At 44.1% G+C, this 26,553-nt stretch overlaps 2 protein-coding genes across 2 annotated transcripts in view; one reads left to right on the forward strand and one right to left on the reverse strand.

Moving 5' to 3' along the window:
- The window catches only part of LOC119461205 (uncharacterized), a 74,952-nt gene extending 60,982 nt beyond the window's left edge, over positions 1–13,970 (forward strand). Inside the window, 2 exon segments of the mRNA XM_049671961.1 lie at positions 3,309–4,432; positions 5,025–13,970. Coding sequence (XP_049527918.1) covers positions 3,309–4,432; positions 5,025–12,534 — 8,634 coding nt within the window. The 3' untranslated portion in view covers positions 12,535–13,970.
- LOC119461210 (androgen-dependent TFPI-regulating protein) overlaps positions 1–26,441 on the reverse strand; it is a 30,860-nt gene extending 4,419 nt beyond the window's left edge. Inside the window, exons 1-6 of the mRNA XM_037722434.2 lie at positions 26,126–26,441; positions 23,558–23,725; positions 19,781–19,903; positions 16,577–16,678; positions 15,525–15,640; positions 611–762 (exon numbers count right to left, since the gene is read on the reverse strand). Coding sequence (XP_037578362.1) covers positions 611–762; positions 15,525–15,640; positions 16,577–16,678; positions 19,781–19,903; positions 23,558–23,710 — 646 coding nt within the window. The 5' untranslated portion in view covers positions 23,711–23,725; positions 26,126–26,441. The remainder of the gene's footprint in view (positions 1–610; positions 763–15,524; positions 15,641–16,576; positions 16,679–19,780; positions 19,904–23,557; positions 23,726–26,125) is intronic.
- Between the last annotated feature and the right edge of the window lie 112 nt (positions 26,442–26,553).

Genomic DNA, 26,553 nt, shown 5'->3' on the forward strand with positions numbered 1-26,553 from the left:
TTGATCTTTGTATGCACTGTGCTTTCGCCACTCAGTTTCCATTGAAGCGATAGACCACACGAACCTTCGCTCTCTACTAATTTGCTATCACAATTGATGCTTCGCCTTTCGGGCGAAACTGCGACTTTTTCATGCATCCGTTGGTCTCGTGTTACTTTAGCAGTTTTCTTCCTCATATTTTTTTTTTGCTGGCTGCAACAGAAAGTCACCCCTCGCGTTACTTTCGCGGTTTTATTTTTTCTTAATGGACACAATGAAAAGTCACCCCTCGTGTTACAATCGAGTAAATACGGTAATTGTCTATAATTGAATCAAGGAAAATAGGAGGGGAAGAACATTTTAAGTTTCTACAACACTGTCATAAATAATAACGAAAAAAGAAAATTTTACTTTTGGATTGAGTGATACACACACACACCCAACTTTAATGCTGTAGCTGTAGGTAGTATTTTAACAACACTGAATCATTCTGATTTGCTTAGGTAAGCCAATCGTGAAGCTGCTAAAATGATGTTTCAGTGCAACCACTCTTGGTGTGCCAATGACACGCACATGTGGCGAGTTAATGCACATGCGACATTCCTGTGGTCAAAGACATTCATATACTTACGCCAGAACCTGTAGTTGATTTTCTCTCCAACAACGTACACGCCAAATATGGCCGCCGAGCAACAGCCGATGAAGATCGGCAGCAGGGCTGGTGACATGTACTCGAGCACTGGATACACCCACAGGTCATGCACCATTCCGAGGTACACGATCCTGCAAAGAGTAATGTCCAAAATGTTTTCGATGTGAGCTAAGAGAATGCGCCCATGCTTTTAAGTTCATAAATGCACATGTCAACAAAGAATATCTGCGAGCTCCTGCCTAGGGCATCACTGATGTTGGCTTCATACGTATTTAAAGCAACTGTGAGCCATGTGCCTCGCAATTAATTGCAGCTAATGAAATGTGCAAAACATTTGCTAAGCAAAATAAGCCACACATTTGTGCACTATTTTGAATGCAACTGAAGCTGCAAGAATGTCGCCAACTTAATCCTGCAAAACTCTCCTAAGTGCACCAGAATGTCTTACAATGCCACTTCCAGATGTTGTACCATACAGGCCGCTGCAGGAAGGAATCAAGCCTTAACTTTTGGACCAGCAGCACATTGTGCGAAATTTATGTGTTGTGTTTTGAAATCCTTTTGGAAATAGTTGCCCACTTCTCTGCGGTAGCTGTGACATGGGTGATGCAGTTGCATTTTCTGCGGACGCAGTGCTTGAAATGCAAAATTACAATGCCTGAAATGGGCCTGCAGAGAACATTACAGATGCAAATGTGGTCTCCTCGGAGAGTGACCATGCCAAGTTATTCTAGGCCAACCAGCAGGAAATGAAAACTGGCTAACATGACATTAAACTTACTATTTTGAAAGTGGTTTGTGAAAAGAAAGAAGTACAAGTGCTTAAATAGGGAAGCTTCGTGTCCTGAATCAACGTTTGGATTATGAGGGATGCCATACTAGAACACTATAAATCAATCTAAGTCACCATGGAGTTTTGCAATGTGCAGTCATATCTCTGCACGCGATTGCCTTTGCATCTTCATTAAAATGCAGCTGTGACGGCGAGGAACAGACGCTTCAATCTCAAGTTTGAGTGTGACTGCACTACTGCATTCGATAGAAAGCACCTGCAGGTTTATTCAACAGTACACGAGTAGTCCCACATTAAAAAAAAGTGAGGTGATTAGTTTATTCCCTTGCAGCACACAGTTTCATAAAAGATGTCTCTTGAGCGGTTTTCTGCTGTGCATTATCCAGTGTATGCAGCGACTCAAGCACAGTGCAGGCAAAGTAAAAATGCCACACTCGGCAAAACCGAATCCCAAAAGTCTAACAATAAAAGTGCGCAAGAACACTGGTATCGCTACAACCCTTTCCTTGAAGCAAATAACGATATATGTTATTCAACTTCAGGACAAGAATGTTACCGCAGATAATAGAATGAAGACATTCCCATTAAAAAATGAGAAAGCCTAATTTCTAGCTGTATGCTGTCTTCTACGCAAAAATATTGAGGGCATTATAATGAGCAACTATTTAAACTTTAGTACACTAAACCAACACTAGATTACAGCTAACACGCTGAAAGTGACACAGAGGATATTAAAAATGATGGAACCTAGATGGAGGACAAGCAAGAGACGTGAACTCTCATGGATCAAAAGTAGCAATATTCAGTAACGCGATTTGCAGTTAATGATTGGTATGGCCCGATACAGTAGCAATGCTTTGGCACATTGCAGCCATTTTCAGTCGACATTTTGGAATGATGGCAGTGTCTCAGTAAAACCTGGCTGATGAACAAATCTTAATTAAAAAAGGCTGCAATAGCAAGAATGATCATGAGGTGATGCGACCAATGCCATTTGCATTATTGGCTACTGCACTCTTGCCTATTTTACCTCAGAATGACGGGCAGGGCATGTGAACCTTATTGGATACAAAATGAAGACGGACATCAGCAGCTGAAGTGATTACGCAAGCGAAGTATATCACAAGCAGTGAGAGTGAGTGCAAAGTTGTCTAACATGCCCTCCTTTGCATGAAGCATCCCAAGTGGTGAAAACGCATCCACTGCTCACAACCAAGCACTTTGCTGGACGTCGGCATGAGGCTACTCACGGCTGTCCACGACGACTGCAAGGTGAGGCACAGAGCTGCTTATGATCAGGCACTGCAGCATCAGTAAGGCCTGAGGGCTGAGGCAACAGTTCGAGGATGACTTATCCTCAGTCGTGGCTTTCAGTACATACACAGTAAATCGAGCGCAACTTCTGAGTTCAGACAAAAACCTTCCAGCTGATGAGTCGTGCTGTTGTTATATATATATTCACACTATTTTCGAAAAAGCTTGTTTTGTGGTGGTGTGACATGTTTTGAAGTAAGAACTGATAAACATTCTGAGTGGTCTTATAAGTAAACGCACATTGTTTGCCAGGTGATAATAAAAGCGTCCTTGCTGTTTGCATGGTAACTTTTGTGCATGTCTAAGTTTGCTTTCACCTCTGATGCTAAGCATAAAGAGAGCATCATAAAAGCAATGAAGCGCTGCAATTTTGAAAATACCAGTGTTAACACAAGCCTTTTTACATTGTTAAACATAGTGGCACTATATTAGGTAACCAACTCGTGAGACATCGGCTGTATGATGACCAATATGCAAACTGTAAACTAATACAACTGTACAGTAACAGAAATAACTTCCAATGTGGCCAGTGCTTCCTTTAGTAATAGAGGTCATTTGGTTATGTTACAGGCAGGAAAAGCAGAAGCAGCCAAGGCTGATGACGGTACAGCCCACCAAGAAGCCAAAGGCCAGCCAGAGGGAGACAGTCAAACAACTGCCAGCAATCTACATAACGATCATGCCTCCAATCTTCATATCCTGGACAAATCAGTGACTGGAAAGTCTGACAGCTTGGACGAATCTAAAGAGGATAAAACAGCAGAGGCCAAACATGACAATGTAGACGACTCTCAACACAAAACTCAGTGCAACACGTTCACTGACGATCCGGACCCAACCTTCTTGTTCGAGGAGGTTCCACTGGAAAGCATTCCTCTTCCGGAGGGCCCATACATTCCACCCGAAACGCAGCATTGTGTCTCACTTGAACACGAAGCTAGAGCAAGCGTGTCGGTCCCAGACATTCAACCACAAAGTGAGAAAGCCACAAAGCCAAGAAAGCGGGATATTCCACCAGAGCAATGGCTCTCTCAGGATGCTGTATCAAACGACAAGGACTCCATTTCTGAATCATCCATAAAGCCAACAGCAAAATGTTCAATTGAAACTGAGCCAAAATCAGTTAAGCTTGATGAACGAAAGTTCACTCCAGAGGTAAAAAGCCAGGAAGTGACTCCAAGTAAGCAACAGCTTTCTAACAAGATAAAAGAACCGCCACAACCAGAGTTGTCTCAACAAAGCAATTTGCCTATATCCAAAAAGTCGGAGTTGGATTGTCAACGAAGAGCAGCTAGAAACAGCAAATCAAAACATAAAGAAAAGGCTCCTGTAATTAGCAAAGAGGAGCAGCATTCTTTGCCAGAAGTGCAGCTTGAAGTAGACAAGGTGTCCGAGTCAAAACAGCCACCAGAGCCAACTAATATCAGAGATAAACTCAGGAAGCTAAGGCGGGAGAGCCTAATGTCAGTGCTTAATTTCGAGCCTTTAGAAATTACCCATAAAACTACTCCGATCCAGTCTTTTGAAATGAAACAAGATGGTGCGTCCCTGTGCAAGCAGGCATGGAGCAGAATTTCTGCATCGCAAAAAGAGTCTGCGTACTTCTCCTCCGAGGACAAGAAGGTGTCGCCAGAACCATCTAGACCAGTTCAAATCGACAAGGAAGACAGCAGCAGTAAAACAGAGCTTTGCAGGTCTCAATCACCATTCAAAGACAGAAAATCCTGATATTCAAACAAAGGGCATGCCATCGAAGTCCTCTTTCGAGAAGAAGAAAGTGTCACCAGAACCATCTAAACTAGTTCAAAACAACAAGGAAGACAGCACCAATGAAGCAGAGCTTTGCAGGTCTCAGTCACCGTCAAAGACACAAAATCCCGGTATTCAAACAAAGGGCATGCCATCGTACTCCTCTTTGGAGAAGTCCTCTTTCGAGAAGAATAAAGAGTCGCCAGAAACATCTAAACCAGATCAAAACAATAAGGAGGACAGCACCGGTAAAACAGAAAATCCTGGTGTTGAAACGAAGGGCCAGCCATCGAAGTCCTCTTCCGAGAAGGAGAAAGTGTTGCCAGAACCATCTAAACCAGTTCAAAACAAAAAGAAAGACAGTACCAGTAAAGCAGAGCTTTGCAGGTCTCAGTCACTATCAAAGACACAAAATCCCGGTATTCAAACGAAGAGCATGCCATCGTACTCCTCTTCCGAGAAGAAAGTTTCTCCAGGAACATCTAAACCAGTTCAAAACAACAAAGAAGACAGCACCGGTAAAACAGAGCTTTGCAGGTCTCAGTCACCATCAAAGACAAAAACTCCCAGTGTTCAGACGAAGGGCAAGCCATCACACTCCTCTTCAGAGAAGAAGAAAGTTTTGCCAGAACAATCTAAACCAGTTCAAAACAACAAGGAAGACAGCAACAGTAAAACAGAACTTCTTAGGTCTCAAACACCATCAAAGACAAGAAATCCCAGCGCTCAGACAGAGGGCAAGCCATTGTACTTTTCTTCCAAGAAGAAGAATGTGTTGCCAGAACCATCTAAACCAGTTCAAAACAACAACGAGGACAGCATTGGTAAAACAGAGCTTCGCAGGTCTCAATCACCGACACAAAATCTCAGCATTCAGACGAAGGGCAAGCCATCGTGCTCCTCTTCCGAGAAGAAGAAAGTGTTGCCAGAACCCTCTAAACCAGTTCAAAAGAACAAGGAAGATGGCACCGGTAAAGCAGAGCTTCGCAGGTCGCAATCACCATCACAGACACAAAGCACCAGCATTCAGATGAAGGGCAAGCCATCGTACTGCTCTTCCGAGAAGAAGAATGTGTCGCCAGAACCATCTAAACCAGTTCAAAACAACAAGGAAGACGGCACAGGTAAAATGGAGCTGAACAGCCCTCAATCATTATCAAAGACAAAAGATCCCAGTGTTCAGACAAAGGGCAAGCCATCGTACTCCTCTTCCGAGAAGAAGAAAGTGATGCCAGAACCATCTAAACCAGTAGAAAATGACAAGGAAGACGGCACAGGTAAAATGGAGCTTAACAGCCCTCAATCATCATCAAAGACAAAAGATCCCAGTGTTCAGACAAAGGGCAAGCCATCGTACTCCTCTTCCGAGAAGAAGAAAGTGATGCCAGAACCATCTAAACCAGTAGAAAACAACAAGGAGGACAGCACTAATAAAACGGAGCTTCGCAGGTCTCAATCACCATCAAAGACACAAAATCCCAGCATTCAGACGAAGGGCAAGCCATCGTACTCCTCTTCCCAGAAGAAGAATGTGTCGCCAGAACCATCCAAACCAGTTCAAAACAACAAGGAAGACGGCACAGGTAAAATGGAGCTTAACAGCCCTCAATCATCATCAAAGACAAAAGATCCCAGTGTTCAGACAAAGGGCAAGCCATCGTACTCCTCTTCCGAGAAGAAAGTGATGCCAGAACCATCTAAACCAGTAGAAAACTACAAGGAGGACAGCACTAATAAAACGGAGCTTCGCAGGTCTCAATCACCATCAAAGACAAAAGATCCCAGCCTTCAGACAGAGGGCAAGCCCAGTCCTGTAGATTCTGCGGATACTGTCCAGCAGCGGACGGTAGTAGGACACAGCTGCACCACAGCCGGCCAGCGCAAATCCGATCGATTCTTGCGTCGACAGATTCAAGGAAACGTTGTTACTCAGTTCATGCCTGGATATTTAACGTTTGGCAACATAATTGTGAACCCCGCACCACCGGTATATCCCCCAGTAAGAGACCAGGCTAATAGCAGTTCAGCGGAACTAAGTGGTCCACCATCTGGAAACTGCGTCCAGAATGTCATCAGCAAACTCGAGCATGGACCTACAACACTACCAGCGAGTTTTACAGTGGAGGAATCCAGGGCAGTGCAAAACCAGTCGACAGAGAATTTAGTTACACCAACAGAAGTGAGTAAATGTGCTGACACAGACTCCAAACGGTCGCATGGAAACGCCCAATCTGCAAGCGCCACAACAGACCGGGTGGTGACTGATGCTGAGCTATTGGCAAAGCGTGAAACGAGAGATGACAACAAAACTAGAAAGGGTGAGCCTGGTGGTCTTCCAGTAAAATCACGGGGCCAAAAAGATGTGCATAAGCATAAGGAGCACACTGCTGTGTTGTCTACAGATCTTAAGCAGGCGACAGAAGGCCAGGAAACTGCACTGTTGCAAAGTTCAAAAAGCACACCGCGCAAGAAAACTCAGGACAACACTTCCACTCAGTCTGAGGACTTTGCTGCACATGTACCAAAGCATGTCTCGGTGATAGGTATCGCAACTGATAGAGATTCTCACACTGCATTATCTCCAAAGAATGAGATGCTATCCCACCAAACTGAACCTGAAAATCCTTTGCCTCAGCTACAGGAGCAGATATGCAAAGAAGGATCCTCAACGAAACCCACAGAAAACATTGCAGCGACTCAGATGTCTGAATTGCAAGACGAGGACAATGCCTGTCGACAGGCACAGAGCACTAAAGTGGAAGCTCGACTAGATAAGCTTGCCACTAATCCTATGGAGCAGGCAACAGCGCTACTAACAGAAAGCATAGCTCCGAGAATAATTGTGATGCAAGACGCAACTAGCACACTGGATAACAGTAATGAGGACAAAACTGGTGAAAGTGAAGTGAATGTTGAGCAGATGAATCATGGGCCAGATGTTAGCCAGAAGCCCAATAATGTGCCTGTAAGCTTAGAATTAACAGAATCTACACAATCCTCCACAGTTCAAGAATTGGATAGTGCTGTACATAAGTGTGACAGCTTGTCAGCAGATGTCACACCTCTGTGTGATCTAGCAGTGCCACCTTCGATGGACAGTCCAACAGCAGCAAACCAAAAGGTGCAAGAGCCCCAGGAAGTGTCTACAAAAGAACCATCTCCAGAGCCTGAATCTTTCGCAGTAGGAGAGCTGTCGTCAGCACCAACTGCACACAAACAAGAACCAGAACATTCCCATCACTATGAACAACAAAAGCAGCTTGATCTTGAGCCTAAACCTCTAAGTGAACTTCAGAAGCCTGAAATAATTATATCCACTTCTGGCTTGGCCGAAAGAGCTGAACGAGAAGGCACTTTACCTCAACAGGACAGCAGTGTAACCATGAGTACCGAGCGCATTTCTCCATCTTTAAAACCAACCATTGTGGTGGCGTCAACATCATCGCCGTCACCTGGGGGCTGTACTACTGAAATGAAAGCACTGTTACCCGAGACTGATTACAAGAACACGGCCCAGGAGCTACGGCTAAATCATCCTTCTACTGAAACAAGTGGAAAGACCATGGTTCATGTGCTTGAAAATTCGAATCCCCTATCAGACAACAGCGAAGCAATGTCAGTGAATGACAGGTCACCTCTAGAACAGAGCCACAAAAATACTCATCAACATGGCCTTCCCAGAAAAAAGCAGTTGCAGGTCTCTCACGAGCCTGCTGGAAAGGCCAGTGGGCCCACCCTGCTCAGTGCAGTCGTCAGCCATGATAAGAGTGAAAAACTAGCAGCCAATGTGCCTGAGCACTCTTTGTCTAGTCTCCCAACTGAAAGCTTAGAGACCAAACCGGCGTTGTATGAACTGCCTCCAGGAGATAACGGAGCAAGTGCTTGTGAAATTCCTGCAAACCAGCCTGAGCGGGAACCAATTCTTACTAAATATGACAACACCATATCTTCAAACGACAATGAGAATGAAAGTGCGTCATGTTTGAATGAGGAAGAGTCAAGTGCTCAACAGGGAGAGTTGGAGAGAGAATATATTGAAGAGACAAGTGATCTGGCAGACAAGTTAATGCAACCTGCATCTGATGTTACATGTGACCAGCCACTAACACAGGCCATGGTTGCTGACCGTGAAAACTTATCTAAGGACCCATCAATGAAAGACAGAGAAAATGAAGAAACATTGCTGTCCTTCAGTCAGTTGCAAAGAATCAGTGAGACAATTGATGTGACCAATAATGTTGTGCAGCATGCTCATCATACTAGCACTGACACTGCTGCCACCATACAGTATCAGTTTGAAAAAGACATTGGCACTGATGAAGCTCGTCCAATTACAGCTGCCCAACCATCACAAGGTGCTCAGACTGAAATCACATCATTAATTTCTAAGAATGAAAACGTGATCATCAAGCAAGTAATATCTGTGAGCAGCCACACAAGTGAGCAATTCAGAGATGGTTCACGTGAGTCTGCACATCTTGTGTGTGGGACAAACCAACTCGAAATGACAGCCAATGACTGCAAACGGGCCCTCAGTGTGAGACCGCCATCAGAAGATGCTGGAGATGAGAGTAAAATCCTGAGTAAGGAACATGCAAGCACTAAGCGGACAGAAAATGAGAGCCTTCTCACACAAGAACACGACACCTTTAAAGCTGAAACAGCCAAAGGTGAAGAGATCACTGCAAGCAGTGATTATGAAGAAATGGAATCATCAGCTGAGCACTCTAGAGATCAGTGTGCACAGTTCATTCTTGGCGAAGTGCGAGTGGGTGCAAAGCAAGGAGACATGGATAACACCACTGTACTAGGACAGAGTGATGACTCCGCCTGTAATCGTGTGCTTGAAGTCAAAACAGACACACTTCAAGAGGGTGTCGCTGACATTGTGCAAGACCTCACTATGACACCAGCATTAGAAGGCGTTGATCGAACCTCATCATTACTTTCAAACCAAGAGGCAATGACTCTGAGTCAGACAGACTTGAGCCATTCCACAGAGGAGTACAGAAGGGACTCTGGCAGTGAACTTGCATCCAAGGATGAAATAAAGGACCTCCAAGGTGCTACTGCTGACGGTGAGCAAGATTACATGGCGCCACCAGCATCAAAGGACAATGAAGATGTGAGTGCAATGAACCAGAAGTGGGCAAGCCATAGGCAGGAAGCTGCAGACATTTCTCCCATAGAGGCACTGCCAAACAATTCCACCGACGAACCTGTATTTGTGGACAGAATCGCCAATCTTAAAGAGGGCACAGCTAGTGCTGAGCAACACCACTCTGCAAGATCAACATCAAATCATGTGGAAGCTGAATCTATGCTGTTACTACCAACAGAGGAAAAAACAAGCATGGAGCTCACGAACGTAAGGAGCCCTCTGCTGGAGGGTAGAGAGAAAGCCAAATCTGCTGATGCACCTCTACTTGAAGATGGAGGTGAACAGCTTCAAGAAAGCAGTGCTGTAACCGAGCATAATATCCTAGCAGCTCTATCAACAAGAGACGAATCTGAAAACGCACAGGTGCTCTTGACTGGGCAGGAGGCGCACCTGAACATGCCCATTACTCAAGAAGTAAATGCACCTATTGGTGAGAAACTATGCGAGTTCAAAATGAACACACCCGCAGTGCAAGCTTTTGCCAGTAATCTGAGAGATGTTTCTCGGCCTACATCACTTGAAAACAATGAAGTCCAAATGTCGCTAGTTCATACGGCAGATGAAATGACAAAAGCAAACTCTGTAAATGGAGAAAGCAAAACCAATAGTGGGGATGATGGTGACCAACAGCTGCATGAAGTGTGCAGGGCTGTCACAGAGTATGACACAGAGCCTGCATCATCTTCCATGGATGAGAACCTTCTCAATCAGGCAAAACAGGCAAATGCTCTGCCAGGTGATGACCAATTGCAAAGCCATGCCCTACCACATGAAATAAATGCCGCAGTGCCACCCGTGCCAAACTGGGCTCAGCGCGATGAGGAATCAGCAGGAAAGCCAGCCATTGGTTTGGCAGAAGTTGACGAAAACGAAATTCTGGTTATTACAGTAGCTGAAGAGAGCCTCAGTGAGGAATCGAGAGATAAAGCAGATAATTGCCAGCAACATGACCATGTAAATGAGAACATTCCTAGGCCAACTCAACATTCCATACCATCATTTAAAAACCAAACAACGCATGATAAAGTGGCTTCTGTAGGCATAGTTAGCTTACCGCGTGAGCCAGATATTGATGGTAATGCAAATATGCAACGAAACACTGTAATTCAGCCTGAGCAGCCTGGTGTATCTCCAACATTTGATGCCAGTACAGAATCTGCGCTGTTTGCCTCATCATTGGAGGAACGTATTAGCACTTCTGTCGCTGAAACAGCTATTGTGCTAAGCACACAGGCAGGGCTGGAGGTTATTGAAGTGGCTTCGGTCATTGAAGTTTCAGCTGAGGAGATCATACTTTCACCTGACATTTCACCAATGCACAGCTGCCACCTGACCGAGACAAGCCAGCAAGTGTCTGCAGCACGCACAAATGAACAAAGTTCCCAATTAGTTAGCACTTCTGAGGGCAGAGCCGAGTCTACAGCTTATGCAGTTGGCCACCCTGCCTTAGCGTCTTGTGATCAGGGTCCTGCAGAGTTCCTGATAACAGGTTCATGCAATGAGGAACTCTCAATTATTCCTCAGGCTGAGCAGGAGATGCAAGACAGTGCTGCTGAAGAAAGAGGCGATGTGGCAGATGGCATGTCAGGAAATGGTGATCTTTTATCCCCAGAAGCTACTCTAAATGAGCTGTTATGTGAGGAAGAAATGGAGCCAGCTCCTCCCACCATCACAGATGACTCCTCACATTTGCAACATTCACAAGGAATAGGACAACAAGTGGCCTCAAAACTGACAACATCCTCGAAAGCTCAATTAGCAGGCGTGAATCCGGAAAGTCAATTGCTTCCTTCACCTACACTACCTCAGACCCCACTCACGAACCCCTTAGTTGTCCATGATGAAAGGCTGCAGTCATATCCCGAACCATTGTCTATAACCTCAAGTTGCAGCCACTATGAAAGCACCCAGGAATCACTCGAGCAACCTGCAGAAGACTCAGCTCTGCAACCAAGAGACGCTAATGCGATTCCAATATGTGGGAATGCTCCGAGTGCAAATGTAGCAGTATCGTTACCTTCAAGCCAGGCTGGTGATGAAGAGGCAAGTTTGGGCATTCCTAGCACGGAGGAGTCCGTTCACGTAGCAGTATCACCACCTCCAAGCCAAGCTGGTAATGAAAAAGCTAGTTTGGACATTCTTAGCATGGAGGAGTCGGTTGACGTAGCAGTATCGTTAAATTCAAGCCAGGCTGGTAATGAAGAGGCAAGCTTGGACTTTCCTAGCACAGAGGAGTCCGTTCACATAGCACTATCGCTTCCTCCAACCCAGGCTGGTAATGAAAAGGCTAGTTTGGATATTCTTAGCACGGAGGAGTCCGTGGACATAGCAGTATCGCTACCTCCAAGCCAGGCTGGTAATGAAAAGGCTAGCTTGGACATTCTTAGCATGGAGGAGTCCGTGAACGTAGCAGTATTATTAGCTTCAAGCCAGGCTGGCAATAAAGAGGCAAGTTTGGACATTCCTAGTACGGAGGAGTCTGTTCACATAGCAGTATCACTACCTCCAAGCCAGGCTGGTCTAGACATTCATAGCACGGAAGAGTCCATTCATGTGACAAAGTCACCACCACCTGCAGTCACGGAAAGCACACGACAGGTGGAAGCTGAGAAACAGCTTGCAGTGTTTATAGAGCAGACGGAGCCCACAAGGGAAGATACACTTGCAGGTGAAGAGGAGGTGAGAAATGAAGAGCCGGCCGATAGTCCAATGCCGCTAAGAAAGCAACCGGCTACAAGTCAGCTGCCAGAAATTTTGCAGAAGAATGCACACCCCTTTCTGAGCAATCCCTGTTGTCTCTCAGCTCTCGCACAGAAACATTACCTGAGGAACACAAGCCAAAAAAGGCTGCTGCAAAACCCAAACGCAGAGGCAGGACGTCACTAGCACACTCACAAGGAGAGGGTGACGAAGCAGAAACGCTACCAGTGAGAAGGTCTACCAGAAACAAAAAGCCGCCGGAACGTTTCTGTTTTTAGAATTGTGCGTCAACAATGATCACTAGATGGAATACTAAGACTGAAACACGATGCATATAATCATACATTCATACCCATTCAGAATGGGTCACCCATTTCACTAAAAATACCAGCACTCATGTCACGATATCTCCTTCAGGCACCAATGAATTCTCTCTGTTGAACATTTATTTAATCTTCAGTATCATTAAAAGACAAGCAGAGGTGGAACAGGCTGGCAATCCTGACTTTTTCACCAAGTTTTGTTGTGTCCACAATCTGCACCTGAACTTTCAAAGATACTTGAGGTGCAAGAATTGTATTGGCTAGGTCATTTGAATTGTGTTTGGAATACAGCAATCTCTTTAAGCAGTTTTCATAGTGTAAACTATTACTGTCGAAAACAACGAAACAAGAGAACCTTCCTACACGGCAACATAACTAGCATTGCAGCAAACATGCAGACGTCTATGCTGTAACTGCTTTCATTAACTCACTTGGTGCATATTACAGTGCAGGTACAATCATAAGTACCTTGGGATGTATTTGACACATTTGAAACATCATTATTTGCAATAGTTTTTAAATTTTATTTTGAAGGGCATATACACTTGAAGACATTACCAGAAGCTTTTAGTTTATGGCTGTTACTTTAGTTCTGTTGACGCTATTTCATACTTCAGGTGTTATGGAAATGACAGCCCTAATTATATTTCACAATGTACAGGGATCTCATTGCCTTGCCACATTCTCACACACGTACAATAGATGCCGCACTATGCATTTGACCAGTGTGTAGCTGTCTACCTTTCTTTCATGTAGCAGCTTAGCTGGCACGGAGCTTTAATATAAAGGAAGGACCAGTGCATGTAGCCAGATCTCAAAACATAAATTGATAACTAGGAGTCGGCCCATTTGCTAATGCATAAACAAGTTTATCAGTTTGTGATCCATACTAGCATTGTATGTTATGTCAGTCTGTTTCGAAGCCACCATGAGATATATATGTACACTGTTGCCTTAACTGACAAGAACTGTTCACAGCCCAAGCTGCACTAGGAGTCGCTAGTTGGGATATGACGAAAGTCCACACACCAGAGCGATTACAATGATAATCTCCAGGTGTTGCAACAATAACAACGATGATGGCGCTGGCACTACGTTAGTTCCTTGGTTGATGCGGCACCTTCTGAAGCGGCTTTTCGCAAGACCAATGCTACAGACTGCCATAGTTGGAGAATGCCTCCCCAAGCACTTCATCAGGTGGTCTTTTCAAAACCTTGCAACTTGCGCATCTTGCCCTGGACCAGCTATGCCCATTTCTTCGAGCTGACGCTAATAAAACTCATTCTGTCAAACCTGAAAGTTTACTAGCCTGGTAAACGTTCCTTTTAGTAGGTTTATACGCACCATGAAACACCTGTGCTTACAACATGTATGCAAGTTCATTACAAGATAGTAGCTTTAGAGGTTATATAATACCCTGTTTGAAGGTAAGCCGACATATTTCTTTTTTAGCAAGATGTAGGAGACAAATATGTGCTTATAATTTATAGGTGTGGCTCAAGAATTCTATGAGTGAGTTGCTAGCGTTGATGTTGCCTAAACACTGGTGATGAACAGGATAGTGGGCACGCAGAAAAACGTACCAGTTTGGCTGACATTGAAACTTTCTTGAAAGTAGTTCCAACGCAACTGAAGATGGCAATGTGCACTGAGGACATGACAACCTGACATTGAGATAATGAGTGAGCTTTTGATGCTCTGTGATACAGGTAAAAAATGTACAGCACTTAAGTTGATATTCTGGACAGCTTACATTTGGGGAAACATTTCTGGCCCTTCCGATTTGAGGCTAGCTTAAACTCGAGTAAATATGGTAACACACCTATTTGACTGGAAGTTCACTAAGAGTACATACTAGAAAATTTGTCATCAGTGCTGTTGGCATGACCAATGTTGTTGCCATGACCAGTGCCCTCCTCTTTAACCCCCAAAGCAAGCAAGCACACTGCCACTGATTAATAGCAATGCTTTCGGCCTTTAAGCGTAATCAATATTTACCGATGATTAACTATAGGTATAGACTGGCATCGCAAATCTTAGTAGTCTTATTTTGCACACGCTTGTATACCTTCTGCATAAATTGAAACACTAACAGGAAAGCACTGATCAGAATGCCTATTATGTGTAATTAAATGGAAGTGCTACATGAAACATGTAATTGCTTGGTAGCCAGTTTCTAGGCATGGACTAGCCAAGATGTAGTCTGAATTAAGCCACTAGAAACAGAATAAAGCACTGGAATAGTGTTGGAATTGCTTGTGCTTGTATTTACACTGACGTAATACATGCAAAAACATAGGTGCATGCTGTGAAAGCTGGTAGGGTTCCATCAAATCAAAGAAACTTAGGAGATTCTAAAGAAATGCCTGGTGTCAATTTCTGGGTCAACTGGATGGCAAAATAAAGCCAGAGAGCAGCATGTGGGTAGTCCAAGTTTATCACTATGATGATAGTAGTAAATAGCCATATGTTACTGCTCTTACTGTACTGCCATCATAGTAGAGCCATACATTACAACAGTAATTTAGGCTGGTTGGTAAAGGTTTGCAATAATGACTCGCAAGCAAAAAGGCAAAGACAAGATGCAAAGAAAATGACAGACAATCTGCACCAAACTGTGTCCTTTTTGCCCATCTTTATGGTTTATGATGATGATGATGATGGTGTATTTATTGGTCACAACTATGACACTAGCACATTTTTTCACAACGTGGAACCATAGTGCACAAAGGTTGATGTTGAATGCTCCACCTTGCGAGAGAATGGGGCATTGCCCACCACTTGACTGCACACTACACTATGACAAAAAAAAAAAAATTGTTTACCAGTGATCAGGACGGAGCATCCACTTACCATCCGACGTAGGCACAGACAAGTATGAAGATGGTGCGAAATCCATCTCTCCTGGCAGGCGTGGCATGGTAGACAAGCTTGGCTTCGAGCAGTGCGAAAAATGTAATGTTGGTGTGCTGTAATCAGCAAGGCAGGCAGATGCATAAGGACGCTAAGCAAGCACATGCTACACAGAATACTCTATGGGAATATTGTGCAGTGTGCAATTAACAACCCAATAGTCTTGCGACAATCTACAGAACATGGAATACGCATGGTTCCTTAGTGAACTTTTGGTTAAAACCACGGTATCTCAGCAAAATGATTACTCGTCGCAGTAAATATCTGCGACATCATGCTGCTAAGTACGAGTTTGGCCACATAAAGCCAACACAGACAATGAAGCCAAGGAAAGCATCGGGGAAATTAAGTGTGGTTGAAATTGTAATGTAGAAAATAATGAATAAAAGGAAAATGAAAGTGGACAAAAAGATAACTTGTCGCCGGCAGGAGCCGAACCCGCAACCTCCTCTGCATTACGCGTGCGTTGCACTACCAATTGTTCTATGGCGACGGCCATCAATTCGTCTACCGACTTTGTATTTATGCTTACCAGATAGATAAACGTAAATACCCAAGTATGCTGTCCTTGGCTTCATTGTCTGTTGGCTTTATGTGGTCATTATTAACAAAATCGAGCCCCTCGGTTCCCACTTCTTCTCTAAGTATGAGTTTGCGAGTTTCTGAATTTCTGACCATCGCAGCCGCATTCTCAGGGGCGTGGGATGCAAAAACGCTAGTTTACCGAGTTTTGAACATATGTATGTTATTTAACCTTTGGTAGTGAAAATTGATCCCGAGCCAACCATTACAGTTTCTCCATAGCACCCTGCATTGGTTAGCCCCTGTGTTACGGATACATAAAATTTTACATTGAGGTTGCTTTGTATCTACACTACTAGAAATGAGGCCTTTTACACAGTCTGAAACTATCTTACAGTTGGCCTCTAAGAGCTATTTGCCAAATAAAGAGCGCAAGGTAGCAGCCGTGCAATGCGAGTGTGTGTACGCACCGATAGTTGATTGAGCCACCATGGGTAGTATATCGCAAGTGATCTTGGAAAAATCAGCTCTCGGTCATAGAAGTAGAGTGCCCAAAATAATCCGGTCACAAACTGAAAAAAGAAATAAAAAAAAAGGAGAAAAAAAAAAGGCAGTGAGGTTGAAGTTACTGTTATGTGCTCGGTCGGTCAGTGCACATCGACTGGTTCAGCTAGCATAACAGTATACACAAGTACGACAGACAGCAATGTTCTGGTTTCCTTTCTGTCGTCCCTGTGTGACATTCTGGCGGAACCAGAAGAAATCGGGCAACCAAAGTGGCATGGTCAGCTTGGTTAGGGATTAAGAGGCCAGCAATTTTGCACCGTGATAACTGCAGTACGAAAAAAAAAAAAATGTATGCAGAAACTCCACTGGAGTTAGACTAAGTATGTGTAAGCACACCCCCAAATTTCAAGTTGGTCTACCCCCAAACTTCGGTTGGCCCACCCCTACTATAGGCTTCCCCATGCATTTTCTATGGAGCCCTATGTATCCCCCCTATGGGTATGCATAAATTTGATCATAGGGGTATTCCCTCTGATAATTTTTTCTGTTTGTTTCAATTCTTCATTACCGCTTATAAAGTTACCAATCATCTACATTTACACTATTATAACGATAAAATGTCTTTGCAAATTACACATTTTTGTGCATATACAAGGCATTACACTTTTCACGTGACAGACAGATCTTGCCGGGGTACTCACCAAAGAGTGCTTATGCATTAACAAATAAATGACAGCACGATGTTCACTGCTGAATAGTTAACCTTAATCAAACACTTCATGTAATTATCGATCTCAGTGCACTTATTGAGGCAGCAATACAGATGCCCTAGCCCCAGTGAGCATCAGTGTTTGTCAATGTACCCAGATGAGATGACTCTTATTGTTGTATGCTCTTATACTTCTCATAGCTTGCTTAACTTTTTGTTTTTGTTAATATACAGAAAATACTGGGGAAGTCAGCAAAACATGTGGCGAGCTTGACCAATGAGAAACCACAATTAAAAGAATGAAGCATTAGGTGTCTAACTTCGTTACATAAGTGCTAAGAAAGAGACCATCACATTTTGCATGGTCTTTTCAAGCCTATTATCTACATATTTAAAGTGGGACCACGCTGTAAATGACAGAAATGAAGAAGAAAAACTAGATGCAGTTTTGGGATCCCTTCTTCATACAAGAATGGCACAGCCAAAATGATGTTTACAGTCACATTGCATAGGCCAGGCCAGTATTAGAGAAAAACCTGATTAAGTAAAGTTAGCTCGCCCGATTCAAGGGCATGAAGGCAGCAAGTATATGCATTGACTATGTGCCTGTCAAGCAATCACAACTCTGTGAATCTTCATGTAAAGCCTGTCCAGTAATGAGCACGAAAGTATGACACGCATTCTCTCGACAGCTGATTTGTTATCGCGACTTCCTCCATGGTGTTAATGAATTCACCGAATTCACAGTGAGGACAACAGCTAGGTGTCTCATTAAAAACATGATTGGCTCTCTCTATTACATGCTGAGCGTATAAATAACTGATCATTAATTAATCTATTAAAGGCTGGCAAATAATCAAGTTCAGGATACAAGCCGGTGCCTGGCATTCTTGTAAGCACATAACACATTCTTACACAAAAAGATACAAAACATTTCATTGTCAATGCCAGCCAGCTTTTTTAAAAATAAATACCCAGTTTCGCCAACACAAAACGCTAGTTTCAAAATGCAGTCGACTAATGATGACTCCCATTGGGTGATTTGAATATATTTAAAAATTTTGGTTAGTTCGCTGTGTTTTTAAGGCTTTCTGATGCTAAAGAGCGTTTTCAGTCAATTAAAACATTTTGGTCTCGCAGAGCAGAGCAACAAGGTCAAACACAGCCGGCAAGAGGGCACTCGTGAGGCATCAATAGTTTAAAAGTGCCCATGTTATATATTCAAGCTCCTGCAAACGGTGAAGGGTGCCACTACAAAATTGTGCTCATGACTTAGCATTTTTGTAGCTCCGATATCCCAAATAGGTGTAACATTAAGACTCTCTCTCTCTCCTCTTCACCATGGTACACTGCAGTGGTCAGTCGTTCACTCTTATGCATTACATAGATTCTTTTGTGCTTATATTTGTTGGTGTGACTACTCACACTGTTGGTATACAAACTTGGATAACATTTTAGCACCAACACAGAAGGACAAAATGGAGATGTAGACACCACGATGTGCAAACTTCAAGAGTTTATCCCTTGGAAAATTCATGAGTGAGTGAGTGATAGTATGCAGGAAGGCCTGAGTTTAGCAATGTTCAGAATCTCTGTGAGCTCTGGCAATGCCCATACGAATGAGCTAATAGTATCAAAACATAAGAATCAACCCTCGATACGCCTCCATTTTTATTGGCTTATCTAGATTCACTCTTGGGTTATCATCACTTGGGCGTTACCTCATGGGCAGCCCAAAAAGAAGGAGTAAGGTGATCGAACCGCCAGTGCCTTCATTCCTTTTTTTATCGTTTCACCCAGAGCACTACCTGTGGAAGTGTTAACGTATTCAAAAGAAAGGGTTGGCGTGAGAATGCGCCACGTCTGCACTGTTTGCATTCGACGAAGGATAGACAGATAATGTCAGAAAGAAGAGAGACGCCCGTGACGCGCCCCAAAAACACGTGGCAGGCGGCTTGTGCCACGTGTGTAGATAGCGGGAGAGTCAAGGTATTGCAATATTGCGTTGATAACAATAAGCGGCGCTGGCACGTAACAATGCCCAGTGTTCTGTGTTCGAAACGAGGAAGTGGCATGTGCAGGACGTTCCCGAGTTGACACATGTGGCTTTATTTCAACATTTTATTGCCTGCTGCTTTTGCACGTTCCACGCTATCTTTGTTCACTGACTGTCGTCGAGCAAACTCGAGTGAAAGAGAAACTTGGAGCATCCTGCATAGCACTCCATGTCTCCCTTTTGTCCTTGTCTGCTAGCGCTAAAATGTTAGCTCACAGTTTTATTTTGGATGATATTCTATTCAAACCTTTATCATTCAAACTGTGACAACCGAAAAAAAAAAGAAATTAAGAAAAATCTATGGTCCCTACGAGTTTGTTGTACAGAGACACTATAGAGAATCACTCAATCAGTTCAGACCGATTCAGACGACATCCTCCCACTTTGCCATGTGAGACTCACCATGCTCGCTGGTAACGACAGTGACACAAATAAGTGGTCGTAGACCTGCTTGAGCCTTCGCTTGTTTCGCATCGGCGCAAAGTCGAGGAAGCAGCTCAGGGTGAACATTAACCCCTGCAATGTCTGCAACGAAAACCACGTTACAGCATCAAATTGTGGACTGTCATAAGGGCAGAGTATGTGATACTCGATGCAGTTGCATCAAGGCACTTTACTGAAGTACTAGGGTTACAGCGCGAAAGCAGGTTGCAAGACAAAATTGCAGACAACAACGACAAGCGTTTACCACCAACTGGCGTGTCCATCTTTTGTGCTGTAAGCCTAGTACAATGTAATTACCAGCTAGCCCAGGTATCATGTTTCGAAAGCAAAAGACAAAAAAAAAAGGAAAACTGTCACTCCCAAGAGGACACAACATTACAAGCAAGACGAAACAAATAAAACAGAATAGATGAGGACAAGAAAGGGGATGCACCCATCCCCTTCCTTGTCAATGTATGTCTTAGTGCTTTAGCTGCTAAGTATTTTGTCATGTACCAACAAGCCCAAACTGCTCTTCTCAATCACAAGTAAAGTATAGGTTTCTAACCTTGTTACAATAAACAACAATATGAAGTTCCAGACAGGACAACCGGACACTTGTGCCGCTCCTCGGACCTGAACCCCGTTTTCCAACTCTTATGAAAAGGGGCTCTCCAACTTCAACAGATTAACTAAATCTGCCCAGCTGCTTCATAATGTTTTTTCTAGTAGATGCTTGAGTGAACTAATGCTCACTTATGCACCATATAAAATCTACAATATCACCTGCTGTGGTGCCTCAGTGATGATGGTGTTGTTCTGCTGAACACAAGGTTTTGGGTTTGATTCCTGGCCGCCCTGGTAACATCGCAATGGGGGTCGAATGAAAAAAACACCTGTGTACATAAATCTAGTTTCATATTAAGGAACCTCAGGGGGTTAAAATTATTCCACAGCCCTCCACTATGGCACATCTTATAAAGATTGTGCAGAACCTAAAGAAGGCATGGTAGCGTGCCGCATCGGCGCCACCAATGGCCAGTCTGGTGTCGCATTGTGTGCTATCATGTGTTGCACATCTCGGAGGCCATGTATTCACTGCCCTTGCAAGTCATGCATTCTCCTGTGCGTGCTCGCCACTATTTCACTCACAATCGATGGGTTACCACATTAATAATCAATGTATTGCACTTCTAAAGACTAAACCGCAGTAACTATCTTCATATTTCGTTCAAAGGTTCATAGAAAGAGCTTTGTTTACAGCATGCACAGTGCTTTTCCGTCTGCTAGAACGCGAGTTCCCTCCACAGCATACCACCACGGATACGCCACCGTCTCGTTGTACAATCCCAATAGCCCATGTGTTCTTTTGAGATTAATACCCTATGAATAAATCGAACAATTAACTCAATATCACTACAATAGTCAGTTATGTTTTGGCACGTAAAACCCCAGAATTAATTCAATTCATTCAGTCACTTGTACTGTCCTGCAGCAATGGCGAATTCCCACCAATTTTCATCTATCCCTACGACATCACAAGAGTAGATGGAGGCTATTGGCTGGATTCCTTTACATATTACAGCCAACCAGCACTAGCTCAGAGACAACAAAGTAAATGAAGAGAGTACTGTGGTGAAAGAGTAAATGTAGAAGACTGAAATGTGCATTGCTGGCTGAAGCAGCAAATACAGCACACATGACCCATATATCAGCTTGTCAGAGAAGGCTTGCTCAAAGGCAAAAGGTGTGCCATGATGCTCAATAAAATGCTGTTGCTGGCTGGCTTACAAATGAAGGAAGGTACAAGAATTAAAAAAAAAAGGAAGTATAACTATAAATAGTGATTCTTGCACACATTCTAATGGTTAATCAGCCCTACTAATAGGCTAGAACGCTGATAACTTACATACCCATAAACAGGGTTCACGGGTGCATTGTTGACTGCAGTGTGGCTACTCAGCTCAACAGCACTAACTTGGGAAGTCTCAGTGACGCAGCTGTTTGTCCAGGGATTATAATGGAGACTGCCAGTATTCAAGCTCCAGTGCAAATATGGCTGCCTGTCAAGCAAAGAGCTCCAAGAGACAGAAAACTGGTAGCAAGCTGCTCTGCAAGCTGCTCTGCAAGACACTCCTTCTATAAAAAAACTCCTGAATTTCTTTTCAAAAAGAAAAGGAGCCTGCCAACTGGCCTAATTGCTGTGCAGTACAGGAAGCATAGGACAAACAGTCAAGAGGGGATGACATGTGCTGTTATTGGGTGTCGTTCCCTCTGCCTGTTTGTCCTGTGCTTTCCGGACTGTACAGTGCATTGTGCATAGTGAATTAGGTTATGGCAAGAAGCCGACCACATGGCCTTCATATATCTAAGCTATGTGAAGTTTCTGGGGTCCGTGTCTGTAGTGAAAAGCCGCACAGATAGGACGTTTGTGGGGGGGAGCGGTGCCCTTTCAGAGAATAGAGGGGGAATGTTGTTCTCAAGGACAGGCATAATGCAGAGATGGAGCTAATTTTTTTTAAAACTGATAATCCAAGGGAGGGGGGAGAGTGAGAAATGTGACAGTGAATTTAGTAACGTGGCTGCATAGTAGCTTTGCACTTCCATGTTCACCCTGACTATGCGCACAAGATAAGAAGCTATCCTATGAGCATGTGAGTTTATTTACAAAGCAAAACTTGGAAGGCTTACAAAATTTTCCATATCATCCCCCACTGCCATGCTGTCCATTTTTCTGCCACACATGCAGTAGACGACTGAGATAAAAGTGCCGATGAAAAGGTGAGCGTGCTGGTTCAGAGAGTTGGGTTGGGCGCTCGGTTTATTGCGCGTTTTTTTTTTTTTCTTTTTCTTATCCATTGCGTACGCTCTCAGCGTCGTAGACTCCCGAGGCCGCAAGTTAGCATCGGCAACCGTCAAGGCACGCAACCCGGAAACGGCGGAAGAAGCGGCAATCGCTCTCGCCACCACCACATGCACAGACGCAGCAGTCATTTTCACCGACTCTCAGGCCGCCTGTAGAAATTTCTCGAGGGGCCGCATCTCGACTGATGCACTCCAAGTTACTACAACGACGTAGCACTCCGCTCCCGTACACCTGCGTAACGTGGGTACCCGGACACGAGGGACTAGAGGGGAACGAAGCGACCCACACCGCTGCCCGCGAGCACGTCAGCCGGGCTCCCCTCGCCCCACACGCCCTCCAACCCGCGGCAGAAGAGGTGGAAGCCGTACCCAACAACTATTCGGCGATATTGCAACACTACAGGCTCGAGCGCCGCATGTACCCTCCACCGCACCCAAACCTCGGCAAAGAAGAAAGCGTGGTCCTCAGACGCCTACAAAGTAATACTTACACTCACGGAACTATAATGCACCGCCTCTACCCGACGCTCCACAGCTACTTCTGCCCACTCTGCAACGTTCCGAACACCCTGGCACACTTGCTCTTGGAATGCCCGTGGCATGAAGATAGCGAAATGCAGCTGAAAATGGACGCTAACCGAGCACCACAAGCAAACGAAGACCACCTATTCGAAACGTGGGAGGCCAAGCTCGCCCTCGGGGACCTGGAAGACCAACGACAACTCGTCGCCAGGGCCAAGAGGGCAGCCAAAGCCAGAGGGTTCCTGGACTAAGGAACCTTCCCACCTCAGGGTGGTACCGGGCCTCGCTCGGGACACTGTTTCACTAATAAACGTTTCTCTCTCTCTCTCTCTTTTCCATCGAACTTCTGCCACAAAACACAATTCATACCAAGTTCCAATGGGTGAGGTACTTGTAGCGGCCGAATCTCTTGTGGGATGGAGACCGCTGTGGAATGTCCAAGTGAACCTCGGAATAGTAGATGCAGTATGCGTACGTGCAGAAAGCAACCACGTGAAACAGCTTGATCCCCCAATGCACCATGTTGGTAAAGTTGATCTGGAATAGATGGGAAAGGGGAATAAATATAATTGAAGGAGTACTAGCGCGCGTTTTTGAAGTAGTAAATACTGTTCCACGTGCTTTTCACCCCAGAAGGATGTGAAACTTATCAAGTGTGAAGGTCGAGAAGCATTTATATTTTAATTTGATACTAAAGTTAATCTCGAAAGCCGAGCTTGGTGTCACTGATATTATTGTGACGTCATTACGCAGCATTATTTTCTGCAATCGTGTACCGATAAGACTGGGTGTGGCAGCTGCAGTAATCGCAGGAATGAAGCGAGCCAAGAAATTGCGGCGTTATGGCGCATTCACCTCCTGGGTGCCAAAACCTAACTGTTTCACAGAAACAAGAATTATGGTAAATTATTCATGGTGCTCTGATGCTTGTGAAGTATTTTAAAGAGATCAGCATTCGTTGGGAACTTCATCCAGTTTGTGGTGCGTCTGTCTGTTTGCCCGCACCTAACCGTTTTCCCACCAACTTGGGTTACTGGGTAGTCCATGGTCTAGTGGGTAGAATGTTGGGCTGCTCTGCTGAGAGAAAAGGGTTTGCAACAAACTGTTGGATCAGCTTGGGTCACTGCATATGTAACGCTGGGTATCTGCTGCTCTTCAATGAGCCTCTTTGATGTCAATTTCTGTGACACTTTCGTGTGTGCTGCTGTTCAATGAACCTCTTTGATCAACTTGGGTCACTGCTGCTTGCGGACGCAAGCAGCAGTGAGAGCTCAATGAGGAATAAGATGACTGTCGATGTTAATTCGATTAGCATTATACATCACTGCATTCATTAGCTGTGCCCCAGAAGTAATCTGTGAGATTCTGCTAAGCTGTACTAAGTGTACATTGACCAACCTGGCCACGGCCACAAGCAGCTGCCGGAGTTCAAAGAAGAAGAAGGCTCCACCAGCTGCATGCATGCCTTATACATGACCCGTTTCAGCAGTGGCAATACGGCGTGTCGCTACATTACTTCAATGCTAATTGCATTAACGTTGTCATACACTGCGGCATTGGTTCTACCGGAATATTTTTTTAGGGTTTAGAGAGTCTGCCCTGTCATTTAATGCAAAACGATGACAAGTCTAAAATTTCACGTCAGCACTCCTGTAAGGCTGCTTTTTGCTGAAGTGAGAAAATACCACATCCATTTCAGTCATGGTGCATACATGTGTGCACGTGTGTTCACGATTCCATTCAGTGCTGGCAAGGAAATAACCATAAGCATTGTACTGCATGTAAACTGAACCCTTTGATCACATAACTTCATGTCACTTCAGTGAGCAGTTACTGCACACAACAGCTCTACTGAAGGCACTATAATGTTTCACGTAAACTTATATGTGCTTCAGATCAGCACCAACAAAGGGATTGTTTCTCTGTTTTCTAAGCTACTGAATCAGTTCTTTTCACGATAAAAAAAAAAAAAAGAAACAAGTGACATGACAGACTTCAAAGAAAGCCGAGATTTGTTTACTCACTAAGACATCTCACTCAAATTAGGCAAATGAGTCCTCTAAGAAGTTGAATTTCTTTCATTTATCCGCGTTAAATACATTCCATTTCATTACATTTAGCATAGATATGTGGCTGGACTTTCAAGTAATTTACAAGATGCAATGGTGCTTTTATGAAAAACTGTGTTACATTTTGCTAATGGGTATATGCTGCAATTTGCATAAATAATCGACTACTTTCTAACTATAACTGTTAACGTGTACATTTCGATTAGAATTTACGGAACCCTACGGCAAGCTTGATATTGTTATTTTGGCATCAGTGCCGGCTCTGGCCGTACAGGAACTAAATCTATATATATATATATATATATATAGCTAGACAAGACTGAGGTGCGATCATTTTGAATAAATTGTGTGCGCGGTAAGTCAAGGATAAATGCATCTTTCCGCGTTTCCCAACTGTGTTCAGCAGCTGAGCATGGCAATAATGAAATGTCAACATCTGAAACTGCGGTCAAATTTTTGCAAGAACGGTCACCTATTAACAAGTGTAGCACATTTTGATATTTGTTCAGCGCCGCTGCTCTCGCGAAAAGAAGAAAAAAAGAAAAAGAAAGGGGGGGGGGGGATGTTCAACTCAAGTGTATCGTAAACCACATTTACAGAGTTTTTTTTTTTTTTTCTCCCTCTTTCGTTTAAAGTTCAAACATTGTCTATAACGTATTCATTTTCTGGTCGCGTTCGATCCGATCGACGATCAACACAATGTCTCGAGGCTGCATTTGGCAATTCACGCACACAAAGAGCACCGACGCGGGTAACCTAGTCTTATGCAGTTCCACACTAAGGGTAATACGAGAGATCGGACTTGTTATAAAGCTGGCAAAGAAAGATCATGACGATAACATGCCATCAATAAATGAAACCAACCTACCGGCACACCTCCTACGGCTCTCGTTTTAATTCCCCTGCGCCCCTTATCGGTTCTTGAGTGGAAACGACGCGCACTAACGCCAGGACACTGAAGAATATTCGCATCGAATCATTATGACATTGACAGATTATTTAGAGCAACAATCAAACTATTGGAAATGTAGCACAGCTGAAGGAAATTTTGAAAAGGAAAATATTCCGGGACCGGAAAGGAGGAGTAGTTGATGGTGTGGCAATAGCGATGGGTTTGCTGTGTTTGCAACGAGACAAAACAAATTAGGTAACTGCTCACTAACAAATGAATTACAGAAACAAAGAATGTTATAACAGCAAAATTAAACGACACATGCGTTGCATATGTGGATCATATGATGAAAATGCCGCGGAGCCGGCAGAGTGTAGACAGGTGTGGCTGGGCGGTTGGGCTGG

The sequence above is a fragment of the Dermacentor silvarum genome, chromosome 8, assembly GCF_013339745.2.
Source record: "Dermacentor silvarum isolate Dsil-2018 chromosome 8, BIME_Dsil_1.4, whole genome shotgun sequence".
In the NCBI taxonomy this organism is placed as follows: Eukaryota; Metazoa; Arthropoda; class Arachnida; order Ixodida; family Ixodidae; genus Dermacentor; species Dermacentor silvarum.